Below are 11,271 nucleotides of genomic sequence, written 5' to 3'. Positions count from 1 at the left end.
AGTGACGTCACACCAATGAGACGCGACATTTAGATAAAGAGTGACGTTCCGCCGGGGAGACGTGACGCTAGATAAGCGGCATTTACATTATTTAGATTATTTAGCTGCTATAAATTTCCACATGAAAAACCACTTTGTTGTGTGGTCAGGTCGCTTCTGTAAAATAAGTTTAGGGGCCGTCCATAAATGACGTCACGCACCTGGGGGGGGGTCAGACATTTGTGACGATGTGTGACGAGGGGGGGAGGAGGGTGTTTGAAAAATGTGACGTCACGTCAAAATGCGCAACTTTAAATAAATATAAACAACACGTTCTACTTATATTCTTGGTTCTTTCGGTAAAGTCACGCAGAAGGGAAACAATAAAATAATAAAAATATAAAACAATAAAATTCTCACGACGTTTCGACTGCAACACAAGCAATCATCATCAGGTGTGAAAACCACAGCAAGAAAATTGAAAAAAGTGGCAACACGTTCTACTTAAATAAACTTTTTAATAAATGTTTTCTCCTACATCAGAGTGCAGCGCCACATTAAATACGCACTACAATGACAATAGTTTAAAGCAATGTTAAGCATGGTTTTTTTTGGGGGGGGCAGAGATTTGTGACGTCATATTTGAGGGGGGGTCTGACTTGTGACGCCGTGTGACGAACGGGGGGGGGTCAAAAATCGTCCAAAATCGCGTGATGTCATTTATGGACGGTCCTTTATACCTCAGTGGGCTTTTCCTGGTAGAATGGGGATGGTTTCGTTTTATTTGTATATATTTTTGGGTGATATGTTAATGATCTTTCTTATACTTTGCACTACTCTCGTGTTTGTGCATTGTTCGTTCTAGCATTCCTACGCGCCACCTATTGGAACATTCGCGAAGAACAGCTGCATAGCTCGTCGGAATTTCCTCCGGTGGAAATCAACAATTCTGATACCTTTTGTGAATGTTGACAGTGTCGCAAGCTACGTCATGTCGCCGAGGCGCGACTCCGCGACGCGATGACGTCATACCAAACGCGTGACGCCATCGCGTCGGCGGTTGCCATGGCGAGGACGAGGACGCTGCTCGAGGCGGAGGCACGCTCTGCCGTGCGACTCGAAGTGAGGAGATTGATCGATAAATAAACAAATAAAGGCTGTTAAGATTGATAGCCTAGGGCCATAGGTTAAAGGGGCAGTGAAAGTATCGATGAATATTGATAATAAACAGCACGTTACTGACGGCCACAGCGGTGGTTCCATTGTTACCGTGACCATTAATTAACCGCTGTTAACGAGCTAACCGCTGTTACGTGCATAGTTAACCATTGTTACCAGGGTAATCGATTAACTATTGTTAGCACGATAACCATTTAACCGCTGTTGCGTGCATAGTTAGCCATTGTTACCAGGGCAATCGATTAACTATTGTTAGCACGATAACCAGTTAACCGCTGTTACGTACATAGTTAACCATTGTTACCAGGGAAATCGATTAACTATTGTTAGCACGATAACCAGTTAACCGCTGTTACGTGCATAGTTAACTATTGTTACCAGGGTAATCGATTAACTATTGTTAGCACGATAACCAGTTAACCGCTGTTACGTACATAGTTAACCATTGTTACCAGGGAAATCGATTAACTATTGTTAGCACGATAACCATTTAACCGCTGTTACGTGCATAGTTAACCATTGCTACCAGGGTAATCGATTAACTATTGTTAGCACGATAACCATTTAACCGCTATTACGTGCATAGTTAACCATTGTTACCAGGGTAATCGATTAACTATTGTTAGCACGATAACCAGTTAACCGCTGTTACGTGCATAGTTAACCATTGTTACCAGGGCAATCGATTAACTATTGTTACCATGACCACTTCGAGCATGAGAATTAACCATTGCAAGCCCATGACATCGAATTAACCATTGTTGTAATAAACAATAGTGGCAATGGCAGTTAATTTGCTCATGTTAAAGGGACATTTACTGAAAAACTGTTTTAATTGTAACAAAATAATTACATTGCCTAACCAAACAATCTATTGTTCATAACATTTATTGTGAGAACCCACGTGTTTCGTTAATTGTAACCCATTCGCCATCGTTATGTTATAAAACATCGGTCACTGCTTATGAGGGTAACCACTGTTAGATAACGTTGGCCTCCCTTGCTCCGTGACGCTTAGACCCTGCTTCATAGTGGCCCGTGCCGTGTCTATGACAGGTCACGCCATTTCTTGTGCTGGCCCACACAGCTGTATACCAACGTTCGTTATGCTATCGACTCTTCTCCAGGTTAAATTAAATCAAGAGTATATCCCTACCGAATACGTACCATTTCGTGCATCAACATACACTCTGTGGGAGGGGGGGGGGTGGTCTCGTGCAGCCAACAGTGGATCTCCAACTCAACACTGCTGATTCTAACCAGGTTGAACACAAGTTCAATGTAATTGTATTGCTGTACTCTTTAGTGTTCACTCTTTTTACACAAAGTCGCTGTTTGATTAACACAGACTGTGTGAGAGGTCCCTGCCTATACAATGCCTCCCCACTCTCTAAACCCTGCTGTAGGGAATCTGCACTGATAATTTATTTATACGTTAGAATTATAATTATAACTTTTAAAATCTTAGTGTCGCATAGGTTTCCTCCAACCACCCTGGTTTAATCCCAAATGCAAATTCATTTGGGAATTGGCCAAGTATTCCCAGCAGAACCCTCAAAATTTTATTCTTAAGACTATAAAGTCACGTATGCAGAAATCAAATAAAATTTAACTAAATAAAATTGAATGAAAATAAATCACGACGTTTCGAACGCAACACAAGCGATCATCATCAGGTGGAAATGGGGTAAAACACATAGCGAGGGAACACATAGGGGGACATTACGCACGTTTCGAAACATCGTGATTTATTTTAATTTAATTTAGTTACATTTTATTTTATTTCTACATACGTGACTTTACCGAAAAAAAACAATGAGTATAGTAATTTCTGCAGTCACGAAAGCTTCAACTTAAGACTATATTGATGCTTTTTTATACATATAAATAAAGAACTGTTAATTTCCAATGAGTATCTGGTTAAGAAGAATTACCATAGTAACAAAAGAAATACATCAAAAATAGTGCCCATGGCTGAAAATAATAGATGCCCTCTGAACTTTAGTGTGCCCCTCGGTGCACCCCTTGAGCTCTGTGCCGGCCCCAAGAGGCTCCATTGTGAAATGAATAATGTGCCAAACTCAACATAATAATCAGGGCGTGACTGGCCCAGTGTAGCGATATTGGGCGACGTGCATTGTGAACCCACCATACGCAAATTAGCTGCTTCCTGGCCGTGCGTGCAGACGGTGCTAGGAGTGTTTGTGCTGCTTGTGGTGGCCTGAACTCCAGAGAGCAGCAGAGCGAGGTAGAGATGTGGTGCACATGCAGCTAGGTCGGCATGCTGGCGCTGTGAATATCCAAAGTGAAAAGAGCATGGCAAGTGAAAAGGCCGTTCTCGGTTAATAGGGGAAGCGGCAAACTGTAATAGGGCAGAGCACATTTAATGGACAAGCCCTAAGTCTCACTGCTAATTCTAACCACACTGGTCAACCACTCCTAACACTATCTCTGTCCCTAAACACACTGGTTAACCATCCCCGAAAACACCACCACTTAGAACAGCCATTAGCACCATCCCCAACTGTTACTAGCCAAACGTATTGTAGCTCGAACACTTACCACATCAGCCAGACACGAATCACACTAATTAACGTCCCGAGCCCTAACAACCACAACCTATCCATACCCCTATAGTTAACCACATGAGCAAACCAAATACTAGCTCCAACGATAACTCTAGCCACACTATTTAACAAGACTCTAGCCTAAACTCTTGCCCCACCCTTGGGTTGAACATGGTAGTGTCGGCATTTGGAAAAGCTATGAGGCTCTAAAGAAGGAAAACTAATGGGGTTGTTAAAATCATATCCATTTCCCTGTCGCCATCATGAAAGATTGGCAACGTTATGAGTACAAGTCCTCGGAAAGTGGTGGCTAAGGAGGTTCTGGTCTGGTCAAGACAGGAGTCTCCCTCCTGTAGTGACAATAACATCACAGTAGGGTCAGAATGAGGATCAGAATCTTGATTTGGACTCGAAGAATCTAATGAACTATGAAGCTCTTTTTCACAGACGTCCAGTATTGGCGGGTCAGCAAGTGACAACAAAAAAAACAATACAAAAAAACGATAGGAGTGCAAAATAGTGAAAATGGTAAGCAAGTCACTAAATATGAATACATACATTCATTATAGAAGTCAGATTGATCACACTTGGGCAAGGCAGCAAAAACAACAAAACAGTCTCAGACCACACGAAGATTACACGCAGTCCCTCAATAAAATGACAAATTAAAATTGAACTATCGATACACAGGTAAGGATCAAAATTACAAATGACATTTGCAAATGTAGTGGGGTAGTTGGACCCTGAGTATTCATAGCATCACCAAGGTCAGAAGAGCCTTCAGTAGTGACAATGACACTGTCACCAACCACCACACCACTGCATGACTTGAAAAACATGAACAGATTTACACCAAATAAGGAAATGGCCCCATCCATTCACTGTATTTTATATGGAAAACAATTCCAGGAATTACAAAATGCGGGGAAATGATTGAGGTCTCATATCACTCACTTTATTGCCCCCGATTATTATAAAAATACTCATTCACAGTTATACTACGCGTTTCTTTAAATAAAAACCATGCTATCTTACATCTACCACACCACATTGAACTGCTGTCATTCAAATTCACCCTAGCGCTGCATTAAACCACATGCAATACATACTTTTCTATTAAATTGCACTCAAATAAGAACATCTCTAATAAAAGAGACATGTTTTGAAACGTGACTTTCAGAATAGAAATGGTTCTAAAATTGTTTGGCAAGTTCGACAAAAGTTCCGTCATCCGTATTGAAGTACAAACCCATTGGTTTGATGGGTCTACCACGAGAAAGAGGATGGCTTGTCCAGTGTGCTGGGTTCAGTCAGATATGTAGGAGCAAGCCCATAGATTTAACATCTGGTGATTATCTGGTCACGTGACTCAGCAAATACGAATTCAGAGAATGAGCCAACACTAATGAGATCCTGGGTTCGAATCTGGGCAGCTGCCCATGATTAAACCAGGTTCATGCAATGAGTTGATGGATTTAACCCAGTTACTAATAACCGCACTTTATTAAGCCTTTTCCAGCTCTGGTGGCTGAAGGAAATTTAAATAAACTGATTGTCAAGTGACAAACACGTCTGTAGTAGGACATGTGAGAAAATGCACTAGACATTGTTTTATAGGAGACAACAGAACCTCAGAATTCGTCCTTCAGTGTCATTTTCTGGAGGCTATATTTTACGTGCGATGATGCGTCACTGCTTGCTGCGGAAGTTCAAAATTTAAATTCCTTCATCACAAAAGCAAAAGGAGTAGGATGTTAATAGCGATGTGTTCTTTCACTGGCAATTAATGCAATTATTCTATAACTGACTGTCAGGATGCATTCAAACGAATTGAGCAGCTGCATTTCGAATCCACTGCACTCCATGGACTCTTTTGTCTGCAGCCAGCGCTGGGAGTGTCTGTGCTTCGCACTGGTCTGGGTTGGACGGAGCGGCAGTGCGAGACCGAGCCATGGAGAGCGCTGGCCCTCGACTGTGTTCTGGACACGTTGGTTCACTGCTCTACACGGGGCCTGCCCTGGGCCTGCCTACCCCTCGTTGCCTCACTGACACTGGCCCTGCTGCACGACACCACACGTATGTCGCAGGCTTCCCACTTCTCAAAACCAGCACATCTTACACGCCCTTTGCAACTTGCACTGTGTAGTGATTTCAAATAGCTGTTAATAATAAATTATAGTAGAGATGTATTGCCATGTATTTACCAATGAAAGCCTCACCGACTCAGGACTGCACAACAGCACCTGTGTGACACAGTCCCCAACTCTCTGAATTAAATTTACAGTAGCCTTGATAATAAGCAGTACTGTGCCTGTCTTTTTCTTGACTTCTCCAAAGCTTTTGATACAGTAGACCACAACACCCTGCTTAGTAAACTAAGTTGCCTCAGTGTTTCCGAAAACACAGTAAAATGGTAAAAAAATTACCTCTTTTCTCGCACCCAAACTGTATTCACAGATGGTTGGAGGTCAAACAGTGTTTAGATAACAAAAGTGGTTCCACAGGGTTCCATCCTCGGCCCCCTCTTGTTCTCTCTTTATGTCAATGACTTGGGCACTGACCTGGATCATTCCAAGGTAAATCTTTTTGCAGATGACACGATACTGATTACTGCTGGCCGCTCTCCGGATGACGTGATTGCTAAGCTCCAGGGTGATTTCAACAAACTACAACATCAGCTAGTTGCTCTTAAACTAGTCCTGAATACCTCCAAAACCAAGGTGCTATGCTTCTCACCGGGACTAAAGCAGGAAGTTATTTTCCCCAATTACATTCCTTAAATAATTATCAAATAGAGCAAGTCAATATCTATAAGTATCTTGGGGTCATCCTGGATTCAAAACTGAATTTTGAAGATCACATTGATTATATTGGTAAAAAGACAAAAATAAAAATTGGTTTTCTGTATTGACACAAGCACTGCTTCCCCCCTATGTTCTGTTTGGAATTGATAAAAGCTACCATACTGCCTCTACTTGATTACTGTGATATCGTGTATAAATCAGCCCCAAGTAATTTACTGAAGAAGCTTGATTCCATCTATCACTCGGCCTTAAGATTTGCATTGAACTGCCCATATAGGACTCACCACTGTGATCTCTACATTGGGTCAAACTTAACATCTCTTAATGTTCGACGACTTGTGCACCAGATATTATTTATTCACGATGTACTTACAAAAAAATCCGCAGACTACCTGGTGGATCTCCTCTCTGTTTCAAAGAACAAATTTTACCTCAGGTCTTCGCTCATTTACCAGCTTCACATTCCCTATTGCCGTACATAAACCTTTGCTATTGATGCCCTCAGGGTCTGGAATGCTATTGCCAATAAACTGCAACTTGAATCACTACCTATGAGATCTTCACTCAGAACTGCTCTAGAGGAGTTGTACACCCCTAGCTGCCACTGCTATTCAGTGGCCTAAAATAAAATGTGTTGCTCCGGATGACCGCTGCAAAGTATTAACTGTATTTTGATTTAGTGTGCTGATCTTAAAGGTGCATTGAAAAATGTGATACTCCGACTGATGCTCCTGTTGTTGTGGAGTGACTCATGCAGCTAGCTATGGCTCTAGGGTTTGGTGTTACATGTTATTTATGTAGTTTATTGTAAAAAATTCGGTCACAGTCCCTATGATCACTGTTACATTGCATTTATGGCTTTATTTTGATTTCGAAAAGTTTTTTGGTTTGGCCATGTTTTTGTTTATTATAATACGGAGTTAGACTGATGGCCTTAATCTTAGTTGTCTTGTGGTTGTTGTTGTTTGACTTGCATCCCACTGGGATTTTTGCACACAGCGTTGGTGTACGGTGCTATTTTAGGAATATGTAGATGTTTTGTTCCTGGATTTTCTGTTTGCACAGTCACATAGTCACTTTAAGATGTTTTCTTGTTCATGTTTTTGTTTTTTGTTTGTTGCGGTTGCACCCGATGCAAGAGCCGAATGGCTCACAGGGCTATACCAAATAAATTAAACTATGAAACTAAACTATGAAACTCTCAGCACAGCACCTATTACATGCTCTTGAATTTAAATGTGTGGTGTAGACCTCAGAGCTCTCATATGCCAAATTAAGTGAAAACATAAAAATCAATGAGTGTTTTGTACAATGAATGGTAATTGGGCTGAGGCAATCAAGTCACTACACTTAAGAATCTCGATTAATTATGGATGTTGCCCAGATTCAAACAAAGGATCTCAATCATATCAGTTCAGTACCTTGGCCCACTATAACCAAATTGAGCCACCCAGCCACTTGTACTTGGATTATTTGGAAATAGATCATAGTTCATCATAGTTCATAGTTTATTTATTTGGTATAGCCCTGTGAGCCATTCGGCTCTTGAATAGATGAAATTGGTACACGAATATTTCAGTTCCGAAAACTTGCCCATTGGCATAGCTACAACAAGTGTGTGCTGACAGTGCCACAGTACCAGAACTCACAGGCTGGAGGGTCCCAGGCACCAGGATACAAAAAGGTGAGACATTGGACAGGAGGGTCAATGTTAATTCCTTGATTCTGGGACCATGGCAACTGCTCTACGCCATTGGGCCCTGCTGCTGCCTCCTTGCTAGAGCTGTCACAGAAGGAGGTGCTGAGGAGCCTGGAGGAGCGTGTGCACGGCTGCCTGGGGTCTGGCCGCCCGGCCCGCGTGGTCCTCCACTTCTTTTCATCCACGTATGTACCGCACTTCCGCTTGTGGCGCGCCGCCCTCCTGCGCGGCACCTTCACTGCCTCTGTTGCCAGCCGCCCGCCACCCTTGAACCTGGAGGTGGAGGTGCCGCTCCCCATGCCGCCGCTGCAGCACGGCATGGAGGAGGGCGCTGCCGAGCGACGGCGGCGCGAGGCTGAGCGTCTCGAGGAAGCAGAGGTGCGCGTGCGCACCGACGCGCGGGTTCGCCAGGAGGAACTGCGCGGTGAGGGCCGGGATCAGCTGGAGAAGGTCCTGGCTGGACTCTCGGTGCAGGAGGGAGAGACGGTGGACGCAGAGGTGAGCTTTGCACAGGCGTTAGCGTCAGTGTTATTTCAAACCAGCCGAGCGAAGCTGTCAGAGGGTGCAGCTCGGAGTTAGATGTTTGTGAGGTCACTCAGAGGTAACTCGACCCTTCATCTATCTTGGGTCAAAAGTGGTTGCTCTATGGAAGGAACCAGCCTTAGATATGTGGGATTTCCACGAACTGGCTCAGAGCTGCCACCAAGATAGGTAACAGGGAGCAGTAGCTTAGCAAGAGTGTGCAGAGGGTGCTACTGCATCCACAGGCTGGAGGGGCCCAGGTAACAGGCTACAAAGAGGAGGTAAATTGGGCAGGGTGCTCCATATATCTCCTTTCACCATGACCCATGCCAACCGTGAAATGTCACATGACATAACATAAACTTAAAGCCACTTGAGAGCCCAGTAAGACTTAATAGTCATGAATGTGTTGTGCCGCGCATCGGCTAACGCTCTCACTCCCGTCTCGGCGTGCAGACGCTTGCCCTGGTGCTGAGGGAAGCGATCTCCGTGCAGATCCTCACGGCATGCGAAGTGGCCCTGTCCGAGATCCGGGCGACGTTTCTCCTCATGGAGGCCCGTCTCGACACGCTTGCTTCCTCGCCCACACCTGGCTCCTCGCTCCCCGGCGAGCTCAACGGACGCACGGCACCAACGCACGGCGGCGGTGGCGGCGGCAGCAGAAAGCGCAAGCCGCCAAAATAGCAGGGTGGCGCAGTGGTGGTGGGGGGAGGGTGATGCCCGGTCATTCAGCACACTGGTGTGTTGGAGAGTAAACCCAATTTGTGTTTACTCTCCAACACACCAGCGGGCTGAAGTAGTAACTAATTGGCATGTTTTGTTTAAGCGACAAACTTTATAGAAATGGCTGTGCCAGATGATGGCGGGTTTAACGACACTTTCATATTTACGCGATTTTACCCCAAAAAAATCTCTTTTCCACAAGTCAACATTCACAGGCAATGCAGATGTGGATGAAATTCAGAAATGCATTAGCCCCATTTGGCCCTAGTCATGAAGATGACAGCTCATACCGGACATCTGGTCAGGTCACTTGTCACAGAGTTGATTCTTTGCTTCCCATTATACCCTTAAAAGTTGGGTGTTTGACAGTGTTGTACGCAGTATTTCTAACTGTATTTCTACCATTATAAATGAACAATTAATATTTTACATTTACCATGCCGATTATGTAAATGTGCATGCATAATACTGTTTAAAGTGATGTACAGAAATGCACACTATAAATACGCAAGTACATCTTATACAATTTAGCCACACCTGTTTGGAATTTCAAAGAATGTGGCACAGATCACACTATCCTGCCATTTAATAGATATTTTTTTCTCTCACGTGAACTGACGTGTCCGCGACTTCCGTGGCTGTTTTGACCTGTTCAAGCATTAAAACAGGAGCTCTGCTACAGCAGTGTGAGCCTTCACAGTAGAAGCTCCAGGCACTTTGTTACAGCAGTGTGAGCCTTCACAGTAGAAGCTCCAGGCGCTTTGTCACAGCAGTGTGAGCCTTCACAGTAGAAGCTCCAGGCGCTTTGTCACAGCAGTGTGAGCCTTCACAGTAGAAGCTCCAGGCGCTCTGCTACAGCAGTGTGAGCCTTCACAGTAGAAGCTCCAGGCGCTGTGTTACAGCAGTGTGAGCCTTCACAGTAGAAGCTCCAGGCGCTTTGTGTGGGTGCTGAAGTTTCCCTGTTAGGTCTCCCTTTTGAGGAAAACCTATCTGTTACCGAGCAGATGTGTGGTGTGGACAACGCGCGTGCACTAATTTATACATGGTCCACACTTATTCGTAGTGATAATGAGACGATTGAAACAAATGTCTGTTTGCACTTTATTAGGCTAACTTAGCATCGTGCGTAAGAGGGGATCGCCAGAAGGCCTGATGCAGCTCGTACAAATGGGGCTTGTGTTTCTGGTCTTAAAAGTAGAAAATATGTTCATGGCTTTGCCAATAAACTTTTATGCTGAACTAAACAAAGTGTCATCATTATTTTGTTTTACATGTAGTATGTGCTTGTTTAAATCATTCCTGTTTGTGACAAAATTACCTAAAAGCTTGCAAATCATGCATGAGGATCACTCCTTTGGCAAACCGAGGATGTTCAATATTTACGACTTATCATTCGCCACCAGGAGCGCACATGAACTTGATCTTCCCAGCAGCATGGTTTATAAACACTGGCGACATAGACATCGCATTGCCGAGGACAAAACAATGTGGGGAGATTTCCTTTGTTTTTGTGCTTGCTGCACAGTTTAGGGAATGGCGGAGAATCTGAGAAGGTTTACACTAAGTGTTAGAACCTTTGAAGGACTTTCAGATACGAGGGGTAGAGAAGCTTGTAGGGTACAGTTGAAGAAGCCAGTGTGGTGTTTGCAAAGTGTTCGCTTTGCGAGTTACGTTAGTACTAGTTATGCCAGTCATTGGAGACTTTTCTCTTAATACTATGAACTTACTTTTCTGATGCGTAACTGTGAATTACCAGCATAATATTTGGTCAGATAAATCAATATGCTTAGCCGGTCAG

General features: G+C 43.8%; 1 protein-coding gene across 1 annotated transcript; it reads left to right on the top strand.

Annotated features, from left to right (window-relative positions):
- The first annotated feature begins 1,017 nt into the window (after positions 1 to 1,017).
- On the top strand, positions 1,018 to 10,721 carry LOC116941540 (uncharacterized protein C8orf74 homolog). Its single transcript, XM_032952692.2, has 4 exons — positions 1,018 to 1,101; positions 5,609 to 5,801; positions 8,311 to 8,726; positions 9,207 to 10,721. Exons 1-4 carry the CDS (start codon positions 1,045 to 1,047, stop codon positions 9,432 to 9,434), a joined length of 894 nt encoding a protein of 297 aa, XP_032808583.2. The 5' UTR covers positions 1,018 to 1,044; the 3' UTR covers positions 9,435 to 10,721.
- Positions 10,722 to 11,271: the final 550 nt, after the last annotated feature.

Source organism: Petromyzon marinus, chromosome 12, assembly GCF_048934315.1.
Source record: "Petromyzon marinus isolate PM22_M1 ecotype Great Lakes invasive population chromosome 12, UKy_Petmar_22M1.pri1.0, whole genome shotgun sequence".
Taxonomy (NCBI): Eukaryota; Metazoa; Chordata; class Hyperoartia; order Petromyzontiformes; family Petromyzontidae; genus Petromyzon; species Petromyzon marinus.
Note: the sequence above shows the minus strand (reverse complement) of the source record. Positions and strands in the feature narration are given on the sequence as shown.

What these genes read in the sequence shown, in the direction of transcription:
- LOC116941540 (XM_032952692.2), top strand. Translation starts at nt 1,045, where the DNA reads ATGGCGAGGACGAGGACGCTGCTCGAGGCGGAGGCACGCTCTGCCGTG. An exon ending in GCTCTGCCGTGCGACTCGAA is followed by an intron (nt 1,102 to 5,608) that starts GTGAGGAGATTG and finishes TTTTGTCTGCAG; the next exon opens with CCAGCGCTGGGAGTGTCTGT. An exon ending in CCTGCTGCACGACACCACAC is followed by an intron (nt 5,802 to 8,310) that starts GTATGTCGCAGG and finishes CCTCCTTGCTAG; the next exon opens with AGCTGTCACAGAAGGAGGTG.